Raw genomic sequence first — 26851 nt, 5'->3', positions numbered from 1 at the left:
AGATGTAGCCACTCTCATTTAGTACCATTTTAAAACCACTTAGCCCAGTATGGATGACACAATACATAAGACAGGGAAAAGTCAGCATTTCTTTTGTTAAATTACATAGAAAAAACCCACAGTTTTGCATTATCCTTCTTTGCCTTTAGAAATATTCTACATGGGAAATAAAAAAATATATGCTAGCAGAAATATACAGCAAGCCTTCTTAGAAAAGCTAGGATAAACCCCAGAGTGATTATTAGACTCTTCCAAGACAAAACAATACAGTCTTTTACATCTTTTTTTAGAACTTTGCAGAGTTTTTTTTCCTGAAAAGATTAACAATATAAACAAAGTGTGAGTTCAGCTAGGGTTTTCCTTTATCAGAAATAGGTGTCACTGCAAAAGCAGAAGAGAGTAAGGTTATTAATTTTATGGCTCCCTGTTTGACTTTTTGAAATGTTCAAGATCATCACATTGCTGTCAGCACTGGTGTCTTCCAACATGCACCAGCTTTCCCAATCAAAGTAACTGATGAGTATCCTTCCTTCGAGGTACTTGAAATGGCATTGCATAAGGCCAGAAGGCAACAGCTTACAGGAAAATAGTTTTAAAGCCACTGCAAGGGTTCTTTACAACTCTGTAAAAGCGCACTATACCTTTGTCAAGCAAAGGCATAAAAAACAAAACAACTGCGTTTTCTGTAACAACAGAAGAAAAATAGTTTAAAAAAGTGACAACTGTGTGCCTCAGTGTATATACCCCATTATCCATCTGTACTCTGATTCCACTGTTTCTGGTCTTGAGCTAAAAAGGATAAATACATGCAAATAGACTACCTATTACTTTCACAGTTGACTTCTGACTCGAATAACAACTACTTTGATCCTTATTGTTATTGCATTCATATTGTAATTTCTAGACAAAGAAAGTGGTTCTTAACTGAGATGAAATGTCTGCATCTCCTTTCTACAGAAATTACCTACAGATTACTTCCAAGAACCTCAATTCACTTAAGATAATGCAGTCAGGAATAGCACCAAATTGGAAAAAAAAGCAGCCAACTTAAGCTTTGTTGCTCTCTTCACCATGTATGAAACATATACAAGCACATATTTTTGCTTATAACTTTCAGGATGGCAACTGCACAGATATTACATATATTCTGACACCATGTGTATTGAACTGCGAAAGCTGCACACTTTGATCAGAAGCTGTAGTCTGCCAGGAAAATGACAATATTCCATCAGAGACTTTTAAGTAAGAAACACACAACTTTTTTTCTTGCTAAGACCTTGGGTTGTTTCCTAGAAAAAAATGAAGTGTACTGATTACAAATGAAAATTTACAAGATGAAACTGTAACAAAAATCACAGAGGAATTATATCAGGGAGTACTTTGCATCAGTTTACTCCCATCTAGCAAGACAAACAGAAGAAATAGAAACTGTTATGATGGCATTCCCAAACTGAGTTTCAAGCAAAATTCCAAATCTCTTTATTAGATTGGGACTAGTTTCTGTATAATCTACAGTTTAAGGGCTTAATGAGAAAAAATTGTTCCATTTGTGGATATCTGCTATCTGTTTCAATGCTTCTAAAGGCAAATGTATGAATATTCTACCTGCATTTTACAAAAAAATCTTTTGAAATTTCTTCATGAAACCTCTCTACTTGTTCATTATAATTGCTGTATGTTTTTCCATCAGAATTATTTTTGTCATTATTCTCGGCATTGCTACCTGAAATTTTTAGAAATCCTTGGAAACCTGTTGTAATGTCCTCCAGTGACCTTTAAGCCTCAGATAAAACCTGGATTTATGGCATAAAAATTGTAGCTCACTTCAGTGAACAATTCACTCTTTAGATACATGCTATGTAGCCAACAATAAATCTTGCTTCAGGTTTCATACTCTCTTTAGATCAGTCATAACCCACTTTCATCAATGCTCTACTATAAATCCCAATAACTGAGATCTACCACTGGGCATATACCACTTCTACTCAGGATACAGAGGGGACATTTTCTGTGCAGTGGGATTGAAGAACAGAAAAATGGGATTTTTTTCACCAAGCAGTTTTTAAGGATGGCATTTAAAGTTTTTCACCAGATAGCGCAAGTATACCTTTTCTGAACTCTCAAGTTTATTATATGTTTATAATGCCCTCAAACTAGACACTATATCTAATAATTTTCTTACTCATTTGAGTAAATAAATATATTTGGAAAAAGTAATCTGAATAAGGGCTACCTGCTCTTGCAGCAGCATCTTATTTTGAAAAAACCTAACAGCAACATTTTTAACCATGGGACACATAGGCACTTATAGTGTAGGGAAGAAATAAAATGGAAGAAAGAAATATGAAGACAGGGGAGAAGGGACAAAAGGGAGGGAAACAAACTATGATATATTGATTGGACTAGAATTTTTTATGAAGAAAGAGGCCTTTCAAACTTAGAGAGTTTTAAGGATATTTAGTGTTTCTATAGCTTGATCTACATTTCATGTATTGTTATAGATGTCTTTTAGCTCAGAACATCATGAATGCTTTAGTTCATCCATGCATGCTTTCCTTGATCGCCCTTTTTAAATCATGGAAAATTGTTCCAGGGATTTCTTCTTGCCTAAAGCCAGCAGCACAAAATGTGCAGGAATTGATATATTCCTTCATTCTGTGTTAGAATTCAGTACAGTGAAAGATTAAGATGTTTCTCCAAAGTACCAAAGCATATTTTTTATATAAGCAGTAGCTGTTAAGCCCTAGCACACCAGAATCTCCTAGCAGAATGATGATTTGGCAAAGGTTTAGGAAATGAAGACTGTTGACTCAGCAGATTAATGCATTTGTTTGCTTACTCCCAGTCTCTCCTAAAGTAAAACTACATCAGTAATACTACATCTATTGAAGGTTTAATCAAATTTGATTATACATTTATACTTTCAGGGTCATTCTCCCCTGTAATATTTGTATTCTAAAAACAGGGTGTGGGTAGGTGAGAGAAAGAATGTTCTCGTAACTATTGGTCATCTGTTTAAAAAAATGAGATTTTTGCTTTGAACAACAAAGACAGCAGAACATTAATTTTTATTAAATCTAATCTGTATGCCTACTTTTCCACTGAAGCTTTGTGAATTTTAAAAGACAATTTTTAGAGAACATTGGAATTAATTATAACTACAAAAGTTATGTGGTGTACATCTCTCACAGCATGGGTCCATCCTGCTTTACACTGCTAAGTGCAAATTGCATACTGACAGAACTTACATCAGAGTTGAATGCACATTCTTAGAGGCAGCAGAAAGTACAATAAGAAGGTACAATTACTTTCTGTACCAAAAGTGAGTATTAGTACTTCTTAGAAAATAAGTCTTAACACTTACACTCCATTGGGGTAGAAGGAATGTTAACAAAATCACTGTGATTCAGTGAAATACATGTGAAATAGAATTGACTACATCAAGAAAACTGTAAGAATAGAATGGGGCTTTTATCATATGCTTTCTCACACTTATAAAACATACACTGTCCACTTACAGGAAAGCATGTGCAGAGTTTAGACTAAAGATCCAGCTAAGATAAGTAGCCTGCTTCCATGAATGATCAAAACCAGACATACAGAGAAGAATGAAAGTGAAAGGCAAGCATACACCACAAGGAGCATAGGAGCAGTACATATTTTTTAGCAGCACAAAAAGAACACGGAATCACTCCCGAACACAATTTATTAATGAACAATGAAGCATAAAATTTTAGATCCTCACTTGCTGACTCAAATGTAAATGGTGACACACCAAGGGAAACTGAAACTTAAAAACAATCAGAATTATGACAAAAGTCATTATTCTTGGTGCTTCCAAGACTGTAAATAATGTAAATATCCCACAATGTAGTGATAGTCTCTTCATATAAAATCAATTCAGTGCATGTATCTGTAATTCAGGTTTGGTCAGGAGGTTTTCTACAATACAAACATAAGTTAGCATTGGCATGATTTCACTTAAAATGTTCTGATTTACCAACTAAAAAGCTGTTTTGACTAGAACTAGTCAAATGCAAATGCAAGCATATTTTAACCTATCAAAAACTTTTCTGTTACTGCCCAGCTTTCAAAGAGCACAATGAGACAAACTGAACATTAAAAAACCATTGCTTTGATGAACTATTCCCTAATAATGTGCATAGGCCCAAGTACTTAAGAACTACCCTAAGTTTTATGCCTTGAGGCTTTAAACTTATTAGTCCAATTTAGTATTTCAGTCTCAGCTGGGGACGCCTTTGTTCTGCAAAAAAGTTCTCCAACTCCCTCATTATTTTTAAGAAGCTTGAAATTTTGAACCAAGAAGGCATTAGCTCTAATGAAGGCAATACAAGGTGGAGGGTTGTTTTTCTTTTCATGCTAAGCTCACATAAAAATGGGCAAACAATAAGGCAGGGTATAAAACTGCATAATAAATATCCTAAAAATTATATGAAATGGAAAGTTGTTGTATTTGATATTTACAAAGTTACTTCTTCATCAGAGAGTCCTAAACCATCTTGTCTTGGGCGCTTAACTTTGTACCTTTAACTAAGTAAATGGAACAAAAGATGGTGGAACTTTGGAAGTCCTATTTGTAAAATTTCCAATGCTTGATTTGATTTACAAGCTTCACAGCTTCAAAGAGAATAGGAAACAGACACCAGAATTGGAGTTCACAAAATAACATAAAAGATATTGTAGTGGCTAAATTGATCTATTCAGAAAAGGTAGAAGAAAGGTGATTGTGTCAAAGAGGAAAAGCTGATGCTCAAGGTGCTGTACACGTATTTCATAAGTAATTAACAGAACATTAAAACCCAAAGACCTCGTAAACTTGTGCAGTTATCCCAGCAAGGAAGATTCATACCTGTGGCGAGATAGATGATATGGAAAAGCATGTCCTTGCCCTGCACAACATCCACAACCACATGGGAAAATCGGCTGTTGTCTTCCATGAAGTAAGGAATTGGAATAACTGGTTGAACAACTTCATGCATTAAGAAGAATTTTTGTGCATCTTGAAGATTTCTCTCAGTCAGATTTACATACAAACCCTGGTCCATGGTGCCACACTGTAAAGACAGAAACGTAGCATGACTCTATGAGCCAACAATAACAATATTTACCCTCTGATTTACAGCACAAGAAAATAAAAGCAAGAGCATATTTCATAATTTGACTTTCAGGTCCCATTTTGGTGCTAACCAGACTGTCCAAGGACTCAGGGAGCTCAGTTTTCCTGAGGCAATACTATGGAGGCTCCCTAATTCTAAACCATATGGAAGAGCACCAGACTGACCAGCACAAGTGGATTATGGAAATATTTTGCTATATTCTATTTTCAAAGGGCAGGAAAGAGAAAAATTACCATTCAAAAAAAAATTATTTTCTGACTAGTTTTCTTTATAATTTTCACAGACCTCAGTGCTAATGACATAACAAATTTTCAAAGGAAACTCCATGCCCTACCACAGCCAGGGGCTGACAGGAATCCCAGGTGACAGTACAACATGTAGTTCTAGAAGCTTCTTAGGACTCCATCTTAAGTAGCAAAAATGGACAGTGTAGAGGTCTATATAAATATTATCCACAGCAAAGACTTTTTTTCTTTAAAATTGACCGTATTTTAAATATGAAAACTGTGCTCTTTTCTTACAGGAAAAATTCCACAAGCTGCATGGACAAGTTTCAAACACAAATAAACAAAGCAAAATAACTGGGAGTTAATTATAACATATTTGTGTTCAACTGAGGACACAAAAGAGAAATCTTCTTAATGCATGGGAATGTATAAACATTTACATGTTTACTCAGGCATAAATGCATCACAGAAGGAAAGCACTACTTCACAACACATCAAATATTTGGGTGAAATGAAAGGCATAACTAAGTCACCATTTTCATTCTGCTTTACTATGTCATAAACTATGCCATGAATTATAGCGTGAGCAAAACCATGCCAGGTTTTTTTTTATTATTACTATATTTTCAATCCAAAATTGAGTGATAGTTCCAAATCCATAAATGTTAAAAAAAGTCAAACAAATTATTTCATAATGGGAGATCAGATGACGAAGAATGATAAATTAGCAAACGGCAGGAAACAGTTACTTGCTTTGTATGTCAGACCAGTGAAAAGAATAAACCACACCAAAGAAGTTCTCTGGACCTATCAAGCAGGAAAAATTCCAGCCGAATAGCCGGAGTACATAAAATGCAAATGGTCCTTGGCCTTACAATATGACATTGCCTTGTCTAAAGAGAAAAGCAATGATCTCTGAAGAAAGTAATGCTCCTCAAAATTGGGACTCCAATAGTATTCTAAAATGGAAAACAATTAATTAATTAAAACCAGCATTGGAAATGTAATGTCTGATATTGCTATATCTACATAGCAGTAGTCTTCCTTCAAATTGCAGACTTCTCTCTGTTGCTACTGAGTAGGTGAATACTCAGAGGATAAATCTGCTTCTGGGACTATACAGAACTTCTGGGACTAAACAGAACTTCTGATCCTTTATCATAACTACTCTAACAAATAAAAGTCCTTTCTCAAAAGGAAACCAATGACTCATTCAATGAATATATCTCATCCATGTGAGATGTGTACTCTAAAGTCACAAAGTCAAGTCACAAAAAATGGTTAAATCTCTAAGCATTAAACCAGCTTCTAGTATGCATCACTGCTGCAGTTATGGAGCCAGAAATGTAGCAGAAAGTTATTCAAGGGAATAAAAAGCAGCATCAGCAAAAGAAGAGAAGTTGGACATTAGAGATACCTAGAGATCAGTTGACATCAATTGCCTTCAATATTGTGCTGTAAAGGGCCACATTACAGCTTTTAACACTAGCTCTGCCTTCAAAGCTGTTTGTGGCTCAGTGAGATATGATACAACTGTTGTCACTGTTCTTGTAAATTGGATGAAGTACCAGCTGCATTAAAATCAGCCAGGCCATCTAAGAAATAAATTTCAACACCTGTCTTGACTGGGACTTTGAGACGGGCACTAAGAGCACAGCAGAGACCTAAACTGTTTTTACACAGCCATCAGGCTGTCATCTTTCTTTGTAAGTACCATTCAGTTTGGGCCACTCTCACAATTAACACCACATTAATGCAAAGTTTGTAAGGAGAGTTTAATAAGTTTTATTGGATGTGCTAAGCTAGTAAAAAAGGTGATAGGATTTTTACATACAAGCATTTTTTCAGGCTTTCTCCTTCAAAAATTTAGCCTCTCTTGGACCCTCTTTCTATCACTATTTTGACAATACAAGTATTTCTACAGCAGGTGAAAAGCAGCTTATATACTATATATATTATATATATAATTATATAATATATATATTATATAATATAGCCTGCTTGTGCAGGCTTCTGGCATACTTAGTCTTGGCTCATGACAAACATACTACTTGGGAAAAGTAACATGGCTCTAGCCTGTAAGCTCTGCCTTATTTTCCTTAATTTGCATAGATCAGGAAGTAATTAAAACTACCTACCATCCCCAATGGGTGATTCTTTCTCATGCTAGCAAAGATCTTATGACTCTTACAAGCTAGGGAAGGCTCTCCCAGGAGCAGAAGTGAACTTGTGTAATTGCATTGAGATTAAGTGAGGGTGAGAAGTGGATAGAGGTGACTACACTTAAATACCTTGATGAAAAGCTATTGTTGTTAATCACGACATTAATGCTGCTTTTCCTTCCATACCCCCTGCAAGAAGCACACTCATTAAAAATTGTCCTGGTAGTAATAGTGACTATGAAAAAGATGAAAACAATGCATGTGTGCTTACTGAAATACCCCTTTCTTTTTGCAGAATTCCTCTAAATGACCCACCTTGGACTAACTGGTTTTACACTATCAGACAGCTGCCCATTATTACACTCTCTGAGGCAAACAACTTCAAATGAGGGGAAGAACATATCACAAATTCTTTTAATCTCACTCTTCAGGGAGTGTGAACCACCTTTCACATAAAAATATATAAAATTCTGACCACTCCTCCTTTACCGCCTCACTCTCACTTTCTTTTTTCTGCCAGACACTGTTCAATTTTTTAAGTCCTAATAGCACAAATACAATGAAAAAGAGATTAGCAGCTTGATCATACTTCAGACAGGAGTTAATGTCACCTTGACAGACAACCAGAGTGTTTTATTTTGACAGAAGATTGAAGTTAAGCCTTTTTTTTCTCCAACCCTTCAAAGTACATCTGTTTTTCAACCCAAATATTTTTGTGAAAGGATAAAATTAAAATTAAATACATTGAAATAAGAGACTCTCCTAAGCACTTTTCTAAATTTAGGCTTTTTTAAGGTCTTAGGCTAAAATAGAGTGAAAAACTGGATTTATAATTTATGAACCATACAGTACTGTGAGGAAAGCTCACATAAAATATTTTCCTTCTCCCACATACCCATACCTGAAAATTAGGGTTAGGATTGGGATATGGAAGCCAAGCAGAGCGAGAGTTCTCCTGGTATTTGAAAGGTCCATTAAAGGCCTGAGTTATGGCACTCAGATTGAAAACACACACTGCTGAGGCTGCTATGCTGTTCCTGCAAAAGAAATAAATACATTAACCTATGCAATAACGCTAAGAAGTCAAATTGCTGAAAAATAAATAAAAAGGCAATAACTCTTCAATCCTTCAAGTAATTAATGAAGCAGACATGATCAGCCAGGAGATGATATCTCAAGATAATGATAAACGATGAGCTGATTTAGCATAGTCATTGCATTTAGAATATTTGTCAGCCTTACCAAGAAGCTGGTGTGGGGAAAAGCTCAGAACTTCCTACTTTGTGCTGCTGTTCTAATACCATGAGACACCTCTTTTCTAGGTACAAAGTTCAGGATGATATTATTCTCAGGGTCCAATGAAGTTTCTTCCATACAACAAATGACTACATAACATAAGTAAGGTTTTTCAATCTGTGGTATGTCTCTAGATCCTATGGAATGTCTGGACAGGACACGTCCACAAACAATCCTGTCTTCCAAGAGATGTTGTACAGCAATAAGAATGCAAGTTGCAGAAACCCATCAAGAGAAAACAACTTGGACTCTTACAAGATATCATGTTAAAAAAATAAACATCAATATATGGCAGCTGGACAAAACACACAATTTCCTGGGTTTGCCTTGAAAATGTGATGTACAAGACAATAAAGTAATTCTGCATAGTGCAAAGAATATAATCTGAAAGCTATGAAAGCTCCTAATATGGAAAGCTGCATTATTCTTTTCCTCATTTTGAGATAATGGAATAGATAATGAAGGTGTCAATTGCACAGATTTCCTGTTGCAGCTAAAACTGCTGGCAACTGATCCCCACAGCATTCTTCTCTATTCTTCTCTGATTTTTTTTACACACAGATTAAGAAAACCTACTATAGAAACTCCATAATGATGGGAAAAAAACTCCAACTGAAAAAAGAGTTAGGATATACAGATTAAATATCAGGACAAAAGAGCAATTTGTTGTCTTATGCTTGTCTCTCTTATTTCAAAGGAGGCCAAAAGGAAGCCCAAAACTTGAAGTTCCATGCTTACAATTTCTGCAGAATCAATCATCATTGGAGCTGATAAATGCCTGCTTATATCACTAAATGCATCTCACTAATATTATTAACTGTACCAATATTTTCTTGAATTTCATGAAGTTCTATGAGGACATGAGACTCATGTTTATAGATTTTTTGGATAGTCTGAAAGAAACAAAATCAGCTTTTTATGAAGCAGTGGCTATAGTGGACTTGATAGTCAATGACATATAAAAAGTGCATGTTTGGCTGTCAGAGAAATGTTTCCATATTTCCCTCCACAAGTATATTGAAGTATACTAAAAAAGCATTAAGGTAAAATAAATTAATTATGAAGATATTGAGACTGAAGAATTATGAATGCCATTAAGTTATATCTGATGCTGTTTCATGAACAGAAAGGAATGTGTTGTTCCCTATCATAGGAAACCCTTGTGTTTCTCCATGGTCACTTGCAGGCCAGAAAGGTGGAGTTCCACAAACTATCTGTGAACAGGAGTCACCATGGGGAAGTAATCTCAGCTCTAAAATATTTCAAAAATACCTAAAAATTTAGTTACAACATTTGATGGCAGGCATTTAAACAGAGCAACTGAAAAACTGTACCCTCAAACCTTTATAAATAATTGGTTCCTCTTTGGACAGTTCATCTCTCTTGGACAGTCAGAACATTGGGCCACAGGGGAAGAAGAAAGTAGAGAAAAGGTTTAAAATGCTGTCTACTTTCATGTGGCAAAGGTAGTTTTAACAATAGCAAGCCCATTTTCAGGAGAGCCAGGAAGCATGAGTAACATCATTCCTCTTCCATGGCCAAAGCCCCATGGATTTTCTAGAGCAAAATTCCTCTGCTAAGACTTTTCATGGGAGGAACATGCCCAGGCTACTTTGACTTCTCAAGAAAGATCTAGCTGAAGAGAGTATGTGGATGCCACCTGACAAATACCTGTCATTTAGTATATCAACTAATTAGGAAAACAACAACAACAAGATCAAAAGTACCGATTGAAACAACAGCAAATTTTCTTATCCCCAGTAAGTCTCTGCTCTTCTCTTTACATAACAGTGTTTAGATTCCCTACATTATTCCATTGCAGAAACAGGCTGAGCTCATCATCCAATGTAATGAGTTAGGAATGCCACAGCCTGGTGCAACCATCTCATCACTAGTCTTGCTCACAACCGAGCTGCCAGCCCAGGGGTGAGCCTCAGTCTAGAAGATGCCTAAATGAGCTCAAATTCATGCTCACTGACTAGAATGCATAGGGATTATAATTTGCTGGCATTAATTTGTGAATGCTTCCAACTGGTTAATGGATATTTATTAAAGGTAGGCACCCCTGTGTTCAGGGGTGCCTTACCAATGGTTTAAGTGCCCAAGGACCTCTTAAAATCTAGACAAAACTGATTTACACATCAAGACAGTAGAAGAAGGTTGGAGGATCAGAACTCAAAATCAGAAATTATTCCAGTGGTCTGAACATTGGGCTGCACAGCCATAACACAGAGGCTGCTCTCACTGAGCATCATTTGAAACCAGTCATCATGTTTAAATTTAAAAAGGACATTTCTGAGATAAATGTCTCTTTTTTTCTATCTCATCCAACTTTTTAACATTTAACAAATTTGGATTTCTAAGACCAAATTGTACATTTTTTTCTTAATTTTACCTTATTGATATAACAGGTTCACTTAAAATTATGTTAAATTCTTGGTTTGGCCTTCAAATTCACATAAGGACATGTTAGAACTATATTAAAATACCTAAGAGCACCTCTTGTGCTGTTTTGGGTAAGATGAGTTCTCTCTGACATGGCCAAATTCCATCATGTCAAATTCATGATTGTGTCCCATTGCAATTATAAATTATTTATTTCATAAATACATAATCATTTGCATATTACAATAATAAAAATAAAAGTTAATTACTTCCTAACAATAAGTGAAGAATACAGCAGAATAGTCTTAAACACAACTGGCTCCCTGCACTAAGGAAATAATAAGAATTTATTCCTTCTCTCGTGTTTTCAACAATTCATGTGGGAAACATTTGGAACTGACACTTATTCACAGAAAACAGTGGATTGGACAAAACAACAGTTTAAATTTATGATGTTTATTTGGCATATGCAGAAGAGAGTAGCTCAGAAGTTCTAGGTTTTGGCATCACAAACAGCAAGAAAATAAAATACATCATTCAGTCTACTTACACATTCGTGGTAAAAATGCCATAGATCAAGTCCAGTTCTGGCAGGAAGAAAGTACTCTGAAGTTCATTGTAGTAAAATGGAATTTCTCCAGGGCGAGAGCAGTTCAGACGAGCTTTCATGAAGGTAGTCCAGGTATCCTCCAGCACAAACTTGCCACCAATATCATTTTTGCACACCCGAGCAGCACGAGAGAAAACTGTTTTCCCACAGTCATGTTCCACCGCGTTTTCCCGGAAGAAGAAATACGTAAAGTTCCCAATATCATAAGATGACACAAAATTTGGTTCTGAAAATAACAGAAGGAAAGATCATTCATTGCCTTCTTGTGATATATGCACTCATAATAACGTGGAAGTTGGATTTATCTTCAAGCATTATATTTAGACAAACACACTTTTTAATATCCTTTAGGGATGTGGCACCACAACATCTGAATTGACCAGCTCATGTCCAGCTGGAATTATGAGATACATGATCATGATGTGCTGGGGTTGGCTGGGTAAATTTTTTAATTCTTTTCACAGTAGCAAGCATGCCACTGTGTTTCGGATTTATGCTGGAAACAATGCTGGTAATTCAGGGATGTTTTTGTTATTGCTGAGCAGCACTTACACAGACCCAAGGCCTTTTCCTTCTCACACCACCCCACCAGCACAAAAACCAGCTGAGCTGCCATCTGGGGTCAAACCACGGCATGTGGCCTGACAGGTTTTGCTCTAGGTGTTTATAGAACAAGACTGTGCTCAGCTCACTGTATTCCACCATCAAAAGTGTCTTGGAGGTTTCATTCTTCACATAAGGACACGGTGAATTCTTACAATGTAATTGCTTTATCTTTTAACTCTGTTTCTGCTTTGTCACCATGCCATTACTCCAGATGAGCAGGATAACAGGTGGTAATTGATGGTGAGTAAAAATGTGCTCAGGGGCTGTAATTAAGAGAAAAGAGAGCTACACAAGAATATTTGATGGTAAGATAACTGCATTTCAACCCTATCTGGCTTAATGCTTTTGTGAGCATTACAGATTTCTTTTTTCTTATTAAAAAAATTATTGAAAACTAATCAAAAAAACCAATCAAAAACCCGATGGTGATTAAGGAGAAATTAGAGAATATGTAAAAAAAATCTGTAAAACAACAGATGGCAATACTTCTTGAAAGGAAAGAAAAAAGGAACAGTGGGATACCAAAGACAATAAACATGTGGTCCATTTCCTGTAAGGATTACTAGAACTGAGGAAAGTCCATGACCTTAGAAGAGGCTGACAATTTGACAAGTTGTTAAAGGGAAGATAAATTTGATACATAGATTTGTGAAGAAGAGCCCCACTTGTGCAAGGAACCATTTTAGAACACTGATATCTCTGAAAAACAAGAAAACTTCTGTTTCTCATTTCCAAATTTTATTCTGAAGTGGAAAAAGCAAATTTAAAAATTGCTCTAGAAACATCTGTTGTGAGGAAGTACTTCAAATAAAATTAATAGATTAACATTTTTTGACAGCACTATTGTACAGAAAAAGGCTGCTGTAATTTGATGTAAGCATTTTACAGGAATATCTCAAACCTATCAGAACCTTGGAGGGGCACTAGAAAGGCAAGCTAGCTGGCACTGCCTCACAGCAGTCCAAACTGTCAGAAAACTCTTTTTCAAAGAGAGACCAGATCCCAGCTAATGTGGCCTCTTGTGCTGCTTCCATCTCTATCTGCTGTGCTGAGAGTTCCCAGGGCAGGTTTTTGGCAGCAGTGATTATGAGCTGCCTCAGATGTATGAAGCTGAGCAGATCCAATAGTGCTCTCACCCCTCCCAGTAACTTTCACCCTCTATTTTATGAAGTGCTTCCTTGAGAGCAGTCTGGAACATACCACAATTTTTCCACATTCAGAGCTGCACAGGTATTTTGCTGGCAGATCACAACCCAACAATTTTAAGAACATGTTGGTGTCTTGAGCTTTCCTAAGTTGCATACTATCAGTGCATTTGTTTCTTTAAAAAAAAGGAATGAAAAAGGCAAAATAGTTGGACAGGACTTATATATGCTAAGAAATAAAATTGCACTGGCAATATACAAGGAACTAAACTCTTAGTAATGTTAATCCTACTACAACCTTAAATCTTCATTCTGCATCTGCGTAAAACTTTCATTACAATAGGGATTTTGCTTCAAAGTCCTCCAAAGCTTCAAAAACGTACTGTGCAAATACTCAAAATCAATTAGATCCACCCACAAAAAATATTTTGCACAAACATTAAAAAAAGGAGGTCCTTCCTTGCCATCAGACCTGAAGATATGTCTCACTGGAGGCCCAGTGATATTTACATTGGCATGACAGAATCTCACTGAAGAGTTAAAAAAACCACTATTGGAATCATCCAGCATCAGGAATGATGAATTGCAAAAATAAAACAAACTTCACAAACTATAGGAGTAAAAATAATATAAATGCATTCAGAATGTATTTAGGGCTCTTGAATATCCATGTCAACCTTTCAAAAGACAGTATTTTAAAGTTGCATTGATAACCATAATAGATGCATAAAAAATACCTAGTACTCATATTTCATGGTTTCAAAACTGAGAAACAATATATACAACTGCAAACACCTATACTTTATTGATTATGAACCAATGAAATTGTGACCTGCTGTTGAAACTTGTGAAAACTTCTTTCATTTGCATTAAATGCAATAATCTCAGAGTTACCTTAGGGAATTCAGTGGATACGGAAAGATTATCATGTCAGACTTTGTTTATTTCATTCTCTCTTTGGGAAAAACGAACTGGGTCACCTCAAAACTTCAAAGGAAAAAGTACATCTCAGCTAGGAAAAATCAGTTCTTATGAGTCCAGCTATTGTGCTGTGAACTGCTATTTGTTGACATGGAAGCTTTACCATGTAAGTTTTTAATGCAGCAAATGAAGTGAATCTCTTGTTTCATGCTGACTTTGCAAATAGCTCTTGGAAGGGCAAACACATCTCATTTCTGATTTATCAGATCACCATAACAAGTGCAAGGATTCTGGTGTGTGGCACGATACAGCTAGTACGAGAATGCCAACCTGTAATAATGTCACAAATATTGTATACGACCTCTAGAGGGTTTTTTATATACTCAATTTATGGACATGTCAGGCTGACTAGACTTTCCCAAATTAAATGGAACCAGTGTAATCAGGAAAGCAAGAAAATGACTGTCAATGTGACCCAAAACATAGCTCCAGTGTACATCACAGTGCTACACAGAGCACAAGCCCAAGCACCAGAGGCACTGGGTGGCTAGTTAGTGCTGCCCCTGTGCAAACACACTACTCTGCTATTTCTGAAGTTTGCTCACTCAGCACAAATCCTGGGAATTTCTACCATTTCCTTCATAAAGCAGTGTGAGCACTGCCCAACAAGGATGCTTCCTCACAGACTCTTCTGAGTTGCTGCAGAAAACACAACTCAACTATATGAAGCCAAGATAGTGCTTCAATCAGAAATAATGTGATTGCATTTCTGAAGGTTTGAGACAAACCTACATTTTCTGGGGAACACAGTCTCTGTTATTAATGTGAAAGCACTTAACAGGAAGACACAATGATTCTCTTTAGATTATTCACCCTTTCCACCTGCCAAAGGTGTCATGCATAAGCTTATTTCCTTGGCCTTTTTTATTTAGTGGTGTGGATATAGTCTGAGGGGTAAAAGGATAAGAGGAACTGTACAGGAATTTTTCTGTGGATAGAAATGGGAAATAGGAGCATTAAAAGAGCCCCTTGAGAGCATCTGAGGTAGTCTTGGCCTCTTCTTGTTGTCTGAACTTAAAGCAAGAAAGTACACTTCTGCTCTTCAATCCATATAACTTCACTTCTGAAGCAATCTAACATGGCTTAATTTATATAGTCAGTGGATGCTACTGCTTCCAGAGTTAACCAAATGACAGGAAATGATCTAACTTTCCTTAAGGAGGTAACAGCAATTAACCTTAAGGATTTAAAGGTCCAAAGCCTACTCTAAGCAAGTAAGAGCTGTGACTTCCACTGACTGTCCCTGCGAGATGTGACCACTCACATCTGAAGTGCAAGGCATTTGAAGACCCAATCCAAAGTGAAATTAACCCCAGAAATGTTAAAAGAAAGCTAAAATATTTTTTTTTTCTGATTTAGACACAGATCATATTATATATGTATATATGCACACCATATAAGACACACACACAAAGACATATGAATACATAATATACTCAAAATCTTAGGAGTCTACATACTGCTCTAATGTTGAATGACATCTCTCTGGAATTTGTTCACTGACCTCACTAGATCAATGAACCACAACATACTGTTGATCTCTAAAGATCCATTTCTTCCAAATAATTGTATTCAGCCAAATGCTTAATAGCATTAAACTCTAGAAAGATGCATTTGAGGATTTTTGAATAAACTTCACATTTCAGCTAGAAAAGCTCTTCAAAAGGGACACTTAAAGCAATGGAAAGAATTTAAGCTTCAGATGTGCCAGTCTTTATTATTTCCTTTCATCTTATTAACATAATCAAAAAAGTCCAGTAGCAGTTGCATTCTGCCATCTCTGGATATTCATTAAGTATATTCATTTAGTTGTGGCCCTTTGCAGCTGTTGGGAAAAAAAGTACAGACCTTCCATTAGGCTGATCAAGGCATCACTGCTCATGAAGGTTTAGGGACAAATTTTATTGACAGAGTAAAATTTTCCTACACCATTATATGTCTCAAAAGTAATACATAACTTGTGGTCATCACAGCTATATCCATCCTCAGGAGCTGAACTGTAAAATGTTAAGTTCTGTATGAAACTGCTGGGAATGGTTTATTAATAGCTATTTTTCCTCTGTTTCACAATTATCTATGATGCGTGCTAAAAATGCCAACCTGCCATAGAGTAGCTGGCTACCAAGCTATTTGGACTATTTCCTTTGCAACGCCTTAGCTCTCCATGATTTCTTTTACATTCTTTTCCTTTTGCTAAATTGAAAATTTTATAGGTATGGAAGAGCAAGGACAGCAAAATACACTAAAACTGGGTATCCCAGACATTTTTTTCCAATCTTCTCTTATATTGCTGATAGATTTTATAATATAATTCAGCATAATCATAAAAGTGGATGCTCACTTATTACTTTTTTTACTGATGTACTCTAATAAATTCTGAAATGCAATTATTTCTTTTCTGAAAAATTGTTTTCAAATATGGTATTACAAAATTCCTTGTTTTATTTCCTGTTGTTTATTTTAAATAAATCTCCTTCATTTTCAAGGTAAAGTGTTCTTACATCACATAATACTTTGCAATTTATTATATCATTTTGCTGATGTAAATTTGCCAGTGGCAAACTTAGTCACAGCCGCCATTCTGTACTCTAACCTAATACTGAAGTCCTCGAAAGTCACACCTGGAGTTTTAGTGGATTTTGTTACCTATATTCAGTAGACAGACACCTTGCAAAGCCGTGTATGCAAGGGCAGGGGGGTAAGTGAGAAAAATACATAGGGGTTTCATTAATTCATTCAAAATCTCTACAGCTTTGGAGTATGGGGATCTATCAAAAGATCCGGAAGTTTGGATAGTTATTTAAAATTGAATCCAGAATTCCAGACACAGAGGAATCTAGTGTTCTTTAAGGAGATTTTGCCAACCAGCTGTCTTGGTATGGAAAGAAAACCCAATTATGACAGCTTACCCATGTCTCTCCAAATCTTTTCACTGCCAATTTTTTTTTTCTTTTCTCTGTTCTAGTTTTGCAGGGAAGGAGAGAAGTAAATTACTTTCCCTGCAGACTTGTTCATTTGGCTTGCATGGCCAAGCTTTGGTGAGGGGGCTACAGGGGTGGCTTCCATGAGAAGCTGGCAGCTTTCCCCACATCCAGCTCTGCCAATCCCTGGCAGCTCCAACAGATGGACATGCCACTGGCCAAGGCTGGGCCAATTAGAAATGGTGGTAACGCCTCTGTGATTACAGATTTAAGAAGGAAGAAGAGTTATTGTGCAGTTGTAGTTGTGGCCACAGAAGAGAGGAGTCAAAGAATGTGAGAGAAGCAGCCCTGTGGACACCAAGGTCAGTGGAGAGGCAGGGGCAGGAGGTGCTCCAGGCGCCAGAGCTGAGATTCCCCTCCAGCTGGAAGTGAAGACCGTGGTGAAGCAGCTGTGCCCCTGCAGCCCATGGAGTTCCATGGGGATGCAGAAATCCACCTGCAGCCTGTGGAGGAGGCCCATGCTGGAGCAGGTGGATACCTGAGAGGAGGCTGTGACCCCATGGAAGGCCCATGGAAAGAGGAACCCATGCTGGAGCAGCCTGTCCTTCAAAGACCACACCCTGTGGAAGAGTGACCAAAATTTCAGCAGTTTGGAGAGGACTGCTGTTTGTGGGGTGGACTCACACTGGGGAAGTTCACGGAGAACTGTCTCCCATGGGAGACACGGTGCAGCAGGGAAATGACCCCTCTACCTGAGCAAAGAGAGAAGCCATGGGTGATGAACTGGCCATAACCCCCATTCCCTGTCTCCCTGTGCCACTGGGGTAGGAGGTAGAGCTGGGAAGGAGGGAGGCATGGTGGGGAAGGTGGAGGTTTTAAGGTTTTCTTTTACTCTTCATTATCCTAATCTGATTTTGTTAGCAATAAATTCAATTCGTATCTCTAATTTGAGCCTGTTTAGTTCATGATGATATTTGGTGAGTGATTGCTTCCCATCCTTAACTCATGAACGCTCTGTTATATTTTCTCTCCCCCATCCAGTTGTGGAGGGGAGTGACAGAGAGTCTTTGTTGGTGAGTGCCTGGAATACAGACAGCATCAACCCATTCCAACCTGCTCTTTTCCTTTTTCTTTTTTTTTCCTTTTTTCTTCTCATATTAAAAAGGAAACCAATTTCATAATGATCCTCTTCCCCTTTCACCTTAAGGCTTGATATGTCTGCTGTTGAAATTCCATCTCTATCTCCAATATTTCTGTCACAGAATCACACAGAATCAGAGAATGAGTCAGGTTAGAAGGGTCATCTCACTCAGCCTCCCTGCTCAAGTCAGGTCATCCTAAAGTACATTGGTCAGGATTCTGTCTGGGCTGTTCTTGAATATCCCCAGTGAATGAAACTCCACAACCTCTCTGGGTCATGTGTTCCAGTGCACAGTTACTCGCACAGTAAAGACATTATTCCTCATATTCAGATAACCTTTCAGTCCCCTCCTTTCTTTGACAAATGCTGGTTTTCATGTGTTCATGTTCCCTGAAATTTGAAATTTTCCACCTTCCCCTGACTGAGATGCATTTCAGTCCTAAGTTCCTTCATTCTCTCTGGGTCACTGTGCATCACAGCTGTGTGCATTAATGAGGGCCACGCTCCTGTTTGTGCCTCTCTGCAGCTGGGAACAGATGATCTGCTTGCAGCATCCTCCTTCCTCATTCAGCCTCTCTGAGTGGCACCTGACATAAGCAGGCTGGATGAGATACAAAAGACCAAGCTCTGTCCTCAGTAACCTCCTCGTGTTTTTAATAAATGGTAGGTGTTTTACCTACCTTTGCTGTTTTACCTAGGGTAGAAAAGGACTAAAAATATCCTAACTCCATGGGTAGGGCTTGTTGTCTACCATTTCAAACAGGTAAGGAAATGCTATGAAGGTGTTTTGTAATAACTTAGTCTGGCACAGGAAAAAAGAAATTAGGGGAGGCACCTCCACCTCACACTAGCTTACTGCTCTCCTACTCTATCACTGCCATCAAGCAGAAGATGTACAAATTTGAAATAAAAAACACAGCTTAACTGCTCAAATTTTTCCTCTGGTAACTGCTCCAGTGAAGAAGCCAAAGGACAGGTTTCAAAACCAGCAGGTATTTTCTCTCCTATTTTAGGATACTGGCAAAAATTAGGATATACACAAAAGAAAAGAACAAACCTTATGAGTGGCAGAACCAAAGTAATGTAATTATTTATCTTCTTGCAAAATAAGCAAAACTGGCAGAATGTGCTTTGCATATTTTCAGTCAGGACTCTTATCTGAAAGAGTACATTGCACATTCAAGCACAGACTGGTTTCGAGTTACATGAAATATTACATAATAAAGAAAAGCTTGCACTAGGCAATTACAAAGCTTTTCATTAAAACCCAGAAAAATGAAAGGATAACACTGAATTATTATAGCCATTTCCATTAATCCTTAAAAACAAAATTGAAAGAATTAATTTTTATTCTTAGATCATAAATTCTCTCTACACATCCTACTAGTAGCAAAAGTTATAATAAAAATCTGTTAACAAACAATAATAGGCATTGATTCAGAGCTGTATTAAACCCCACCAGCCAAACCACCTTTGTAAGAATTTTACTCTATTACTTGTGAAGATTAAAAGTATCTGCTCTGGATTAATAATCTTTTTATTAGTGTTTTTAAGAAAGTGATCTCAGAAGAACCACTTTACTGAAAGTATCTAATAACCAAATGCTTAGGACAGAAAAAGGAAAAATAGTAATATTATGTCTAGCAGTAAAGCAGAACAATCCAAATATTCATCTCCTCAGATGAAAAGGCTTCTCATTTGGAAGAGATTATTTTATTTTATTTTTCAATTTTATTTTATTTTTATTTTATTTTATTTTATTTTATTTTATTGCTACATCTGATCCAGGATTAAATTTTAATCATCTATCATCTGCCCACTGATGAAATGTTGTGACATTTAGAACACTGGTTTCATTTATTTAATATGTTCCAATAGCATCTACCCTTACATGTCTAGGGTAAAAAAACCAGCTGAAATAATTTCAAGATAATTGGACACCATGCAACTGTAAGGAAAAGCATTTAACAAATTATGAAACCAAATGTAGTAATGTTTCTTTGCATGATGAAACAGACAGGGATTTCCTTTTCTTTTTTGTAATGTTTTGCCCTTTTATTGGCTGAGGGAAGCAAACAGACATTACAGACTAAGGCCAACTTTCACACTGAGGTATTAGATAACATTTAGTGATTTAAAGAGGTGTATTGAAAGGAAAAATACCTTTACTAACTGTAAATGTTGGACTACAGAAAAGGTTTCTAAATTTAAACACTGAAGGCTTTTCATTGCCAATCTGGACACACCGCCACTGTGGACTGCAAATATAGCTATTACATTTACTTCTGTTCTCTAGAGAAAACTGTGACAAATTCTGCCCCTGCTGCACTTTGCAGATCAACTCTACAGTAAAGTCTAATTAGAGGAATACTACATCAACTCCAGATATTATTTAAGCATTTTTATACTGACAGCTTAAAGACACTGAAACAGACAGCATGCCAGCTTAATGAAAGAATAATTTCTTTTTTATCATTTAATAATGTCCAAAGTAGACTGGTAAGGCAGACTGTTCTTCTTATGAAACACTAAAAGGGACATTTTAAAACATTCCAGCAACATGTTGCCCTTTACTGACCTGAGCAGCTGGCTGAAGTTCAGGGTCTTGCTGACTGCTTTGGTCAGGAGAAGAAATCAGTGGGAGAGATGTTTGCTTTAGACATAGCCCTCAGTGTGTGTTCTATCACCTCAAATTGTTTCTCTGAAGCACACAAACACTTGAACATGGATTCAGAGAGAGAGGGTAGGCAGCAGAACAGCACACCTTACAGAATAAATTACTGGTAAGCAGTCTTTCCACTTTCTTCATCTGTTTGTGCATATATACATTCCATGGGAGTAACTTTAGGCATTCCATTTTCCTTTACATGGGAGAAGTGATGGCATATGACATCATGGGAAGGAGAGTTTGGTTCTCTATTTCACATTTGGGGGCTTACTATCCTGCAGCCAGCAGGGCTGTTGGATGGGGAGAGAGCTGGTTTGCAGCTCTCCTTAACTCCTCTGGGTGATCGTGCTCCCTTTGAGAACAGTGACCGAGGTGCAAAGTACCAACAGGGTTGGCAAGAGGATCAAACAGGGGCTGTCTCTCCCTGCATTGTCACTTCATAAATTCCTTCCCAGCCCCTGCTGAACTAAGGTGAGTGCTACTACAGTGGCCTGGTGCTTCAGGGGCATCTCATCACGGAGACAAGCTGAATTTCTGCATGGTTACAACTGTGGTCAAAAAACTGCTCACTGCCTTTGGGGCAGCTGCATTTGATGTTCTCTACAGGAGCACCAGGAAGACAGAAATAGCACTGATAAACAGAACATCAATTTATTTTCCTAGAAGCAGAGGGAAGTTCTGAAATAATTTTTAAAAAAAGGAACAGTTGATCTTATTCAGAGATATTCAAGAGCTGAATAATTACTACTGTAAATCTTAAAAGAAACTAAGTTCAATCAGTACCACCAGATGCTTCTTTCCTCCATCAATGCAGACAACATGACTGTGCACGCTCTAAAATTTTCCAAAACAGGAAAAACTTTAGGGAAGTGTGCAGATATCTGTAACATTTGGTGAATGGTCATTTCTGCCAACAAAAATTTTCAAACCAGACAAAATTCAGGGAGTTAAATCCTGAAGCATGTTGTCTAGCAGGTGAACAAGCAGTATGTTCACAGAGCCTCAAAGATGGCTCCACAATAACTAGCTCCAGTTAGAAATAGGGATTTTATGTTGGCAGTGTTGCTGTGCTGTCCATCTAACTTTTTGGATTTGTGCCTGTTCAAAATCTTTGTGCTTCACATTAATTTACCTTTTCCCCTTCAGTTATGTTCTCGCAGCATACTTCTGTAGCTTAATTTGACATATGCTGAATAATTAATACTTCTAACTGAACTAACAAACTCTTTGTCCCCACAGATAACCGAGTCTTGAGTGCATCAAGAAAATGGTAATTCAGAAATGAAAGTTCCCTGATTTCTCAAAAAATCTTCTAACATTAAGCAACTGATATAATGATGCCCAGTGAATAGCTGCTAACTTATGTACTTGGCTGATCTGCATTGCTTCCAGGCCTATCAAGCCCCCAGCAGAAGGCAGGATCCAACAATAAATATGTGAATATGGCTGAACCAGACCAAATGGGAAACTCAGTCAACAACATAAATGTATTTTATTTGGTGAAATCTGGGATTCCAGAGGCTGAAATCACATCATGGTAATACAGGATCTCACCCAAGCCACCTGACACATCAACTCCATTTTCTCCTCCAACACTGTGTATCAGAGTTCCTGTGATTACAGACCTTCTGACAAGATTAGGAACAAGTTTTCTCCTGTGATGAAGATTCAGAGCTTTGCAAATCAAGATCCTTCACCAAAAGGTACAGTAAACAACAAGAGCAGACTGCCTCAGCATACAGGCATGTCCTTTTTGCCTGACTGATGGGATTGAAGATCTCCGAATTTGCTGTGCAAGCCACTAAAATCAACAACGTCTTTACTGCATAGCAATAAAACACAGAACAAGATAATCAGCTGTGTTTCAGAGCACAGCCATCACCCCCAGAGATGATTTGATTTGGTCCAACATGATTCACAGAGCAGAAAATCTAAGTGAGAAAAAACAGGGTGCTTCTGAGGAAAACTTAGAATTGGAAATACTGACAGATGCATGCACATGAGCACCTCAAACGAGACTGAATTACAGTAACTGTGAGCTACGGATGCATAACAGATATTGACTAGGGAGCTTCCATTCCTGTTGATGCCTTACTTTTCTTGCAGGATTATCGATCTGTGTTACTTTCTCAGTGAAAGCAGCAAAATCTTCCCTTCAATCCAAGCACTGAAAAACTAATGCAGCTTCTTGGCACTGAATCATGAAAGCACGCAAATTGACATAAAAGCAGATGAATCCCCGAGTCAAGGAGATGAATCCCTCACTCCTAGCTACCCAAGAAAATAATAACCCCTCCCTTTAATACAGTTGACTGGGCTGCTTTCAGGCTTTTATTGGACTTACTTTATCTGGCTGCAATTACAAAACTCATCTTGTTCTTCCTCCTCAAAGATAAAAGCTACAGTTTCCTGGTAACTTAATTATAAACAGTTTTGAGTCAGAAGAATGAACTCTAACGGAGAATGTATAAGTACATCTGAAGCTTTTAATAGACAAAATGTGAATACAGTGAATATGATTAATTAGAGAAACCTAGAGGGAATTTTAGCATGCCTTTGGCATAAAAATATCCAGTTAAGCTGCAAATTCTGTGTGAAGACTTCTTCCCCTTTGACAAAAGCACGCAGGTATGGCACAGCAATTAGTTCCAATACCAAGCTGAGTGGACAAGGGGTGCCTGACCAGGGATATACATACAATGACTTCATTTTTCCCCTCACTTCTTTTGCACTGACATAATTGTTATGTTGCACACAATTTAGGATTTTTTTTGTTGTTGATAATTAACATTCTAAAATCATCCAGCCTTTAGAAAAGGTCACAAATTTCTGCGAGCTACCTCTGATGGGTTCACTGTTCAAATAAAATATACCAGTCGTATAACCACCACAATTCAGCATTGACATTACATGAGAACAGATATTTTCAAAATAAAATCTGTTACTTGCAGCTGACCAAATGTTCTGAAGCTAGAACGATTTACATTTGTATTTAATTTCCAACATGAGACTCAGCCCATCATAACATGAAATGTACTAGGAATAGTGACTGTTGTGTCACATAACATGCATTATGATTTTTATTTTTTTTCTTCTGGAACGGGCATGGGCAAACTATAATATACATAATTTCACACTTTATGTTTAATAATATTTTTCATTTTAGAAGAAACTATTTCCTTTCTTTGTAATAAACAAAGCGGCATCTTGATCTGTCACATCTCGGGAATCCCTGCCTGTTAGCAGCTTCTCCCAGCTGGAAACCCTCATCATGTGATTAACATCCATGAAACAAAACTGACTGCTAAACACAATTTTATGATATGTTTTCTAAACTATTCCCTATCCTTTAGCTATAATAAGCGTCAAAAATGTCAGTCTGCCACCTAAGCAGCTTGAAAGCTGAACTTTTTCCGCTTGTCAAGGCTGGGACCTGCAGGGAAAGTCAGGAGAATTCAGTCCATTCTAAACTGTTTATTTTCTGCCTTAGGTTTTTGAGGGACTCAGAAAAGAATGCTCAATGCAAGCTGCTGCTCAAAGCTGACTCAGCATTACCATGTAAGAGCACTGTATGTGCATCTCATCCCTGTGCCTGCAAAAATTACATGCATTTAAAGGCACAACTATAAGCTTCAGCTATATGAACTAAATTCCACAGTACTTATACCTGTAAAATAATATATTAAAAAAAGCAAAATAAATAAGCAATACTCCAAAAATATTCAGATTCTCAGAATAGGATTTCAGTATCATGATTATGATGAACATGAGTTAAAAAGAGTCTCGGTCCATCAGCACTCACCATTCAGCCACTTGGAGTTGTACTGGGCAGTTCGGAGAGGAGGAAGGGCCCCCAGACTTCGATAAATAGCAGGATCCCTTCCTGGAAAATCCATGGCTGTAGCAGCATATAATTCTCCACTGGCAGTGAGAAGAGCAGTGGAATTGTGCTGGGGACTGTAGGGACAACGAGCCATGCCACTGATTTGGTCATGTATCTCTGTCAAGTTGCTTAACTGTAAAACAATTTTAAAAAGGGATTAAAATTACCTGAAAATTATCATTTCAGCCAGACTGCATCAATCTGAGCAAAATCCTGTGACACACACCTGTTATCTACTTTATTTTTGTGTATAGCCAACCTCTACATCAATATGAAATTGTCGCTTTAGAAAGTCTTATTGTAGTGTTGCCAGATCTCACTTTTGCCATTTTGAAAAGTAAAGCATATATGTCAGTCATTATCCACCATGCCTAAATGTTTTCCATTAGAAGGGGCTCAAAAATTAGTTACCTCTGCAAAGACTGTTATTATGAAAAATAAAAGCAAACCTGATAGCCAGAATCAATACAGTATCCACCACAACAGACAACAACAAAAAAATCCATTATTTGTTTTATCGATGTGTTTTTATCGATGTTTTATTGATGTGTTTTTATCGATGAAAAAAAACTCACATGAAAAATGAGAGTAAGAAAAGGAGCTCTCCAACTCAGCAGAACCAACTCTGATTTAGTAGCTCAAATACTCTCAGCCATAAACCACAGCATGATGTTAATATGCTATTTGAAAATAAAGGTGTGCAATGAGTTTAAATATAATAAATCTGCCAATGAGTTTTTTAGTAGTACAGCTGTTCTTTGTATTTAAGTGATTCACCTCTCCTAAAACAAATAGGCAGCCTAGTCCAAACAGTGACATTTTTATACTTATTATGACTATTACTGATGCTACAATTAGGTTTATTTTGAACATGAAATGACAGATCTCAGTCAAGATTTCTCATTCTCACAAATCACTAATACAAGTACTCTCATTTCTCCAGAACTACACATAACACAGCATGCAGCTACCCCAACCACATTTGATAACTAAACTTATTGATGCCAATCAAACCTGACAGGGGCAGAAGTCTTATAAACACATAAGGTTCATAAAAATTGGCATGTAAGAGGAGCTACTTTTCCTCCCACAGCTGAGGAAAAGAGTGCAAAAAGAGATTGGTTAGCTCTCCTATTTGGCCTGCCACCAGCTAAATCAGCCTTTTACACACCAGCTCACCCATCAATACCCAAACAGCCAGCTCTCAGCCTCAACACGCTCTGCCTTTTAATCTGCTGGCTCAGAAGAGGGATTCCAGCTTGTGGGGTAAAACATTTTAACTCTTACTGTGCGATTGGTGCAGATCGGAGTGAACGCGTTGGTTCCACAGGTAAAGAGATGGTTGCCTCCAACAAGAAGCACTCGAATATAGTTCTGACATTCCTCCTGCCACACAAAAAACAAAGAATATATTCAGGGATACTGCAGAGTACAGAGGAGACTAATAACACTTTGCTTTCCATGGTTATTTATATACAAAAAAAAATTTAGGTAAACAAGGCTTAAGCATACCTGAGATAGCAATTACAATTTGCACAGATTTCTTATTCACACACATGCATCTATCAACCTTTCTGAAAAGTTCTTAATAGGATAAAAATAAACCCCTCTAGTACTGAAGATTTCCTCTCAGGATATATTTCAAAGACTTAGCTAAATTTTGAACTGATAGTTCAGATAGATGATCT

General features: G+C 37.2%; 1 protein-coding gene across 3 annotated transcripts in view; it reads right to left on the bottom strand.

Moving 5' to 3' along the window:
* Positions 1-26851, bottom strand: part of SEMA5A (semaphorin 5A) — a 314290-nt gene that overhangs the window by 110879 nt on the left and 176560 nt on the right. For all 3 annotated transcript variants that reach the window (XM_064705520.1, XM_064705522.1, XM_064705521.1), the window contains 5 exons: positions 26451-26549; positions 25083-25296; positions 11759-12044; positions 8429-8564; positions 4871-5075 (listed from right to left, as the gene is read on the bottom strand). In XM_064705520.1, the coding sequence (XP_064561590.1) occupies positions 4871-5075; positions 8429-8564; positions 11759-12044; positions 25083-25296; positions 26451-26549 (940 nt within the window). The remainder of the gene's footprint in view (positions 1-4870; positions 5076-8428; positions 8565-11758; positions 12045-25082; positions 25297-26450; positions 26550-26851) is intronic.

The sequence above is a fragment of the Zonotrichia leucophrys genome, chromosome 2 (genome assembly GCF_028769735.1).
Source record: "Zonotrichia leucophrys gambelii isolate GWCS_2022_RI chromosome 2, RI_Zleu_2.0, whole genome shotgun sequence".
Lineage (NCBI taxonomy): Eukaryota > Metazoa > Chordata > Aves > Passeriformes > Passerellidae > Zonotrichia > Zonotrichia leucophrys.
Note: the sequence above shows the minus strand (reverse complement) of the source record. Positions and strands in the feature narration are given on the sequence as shown.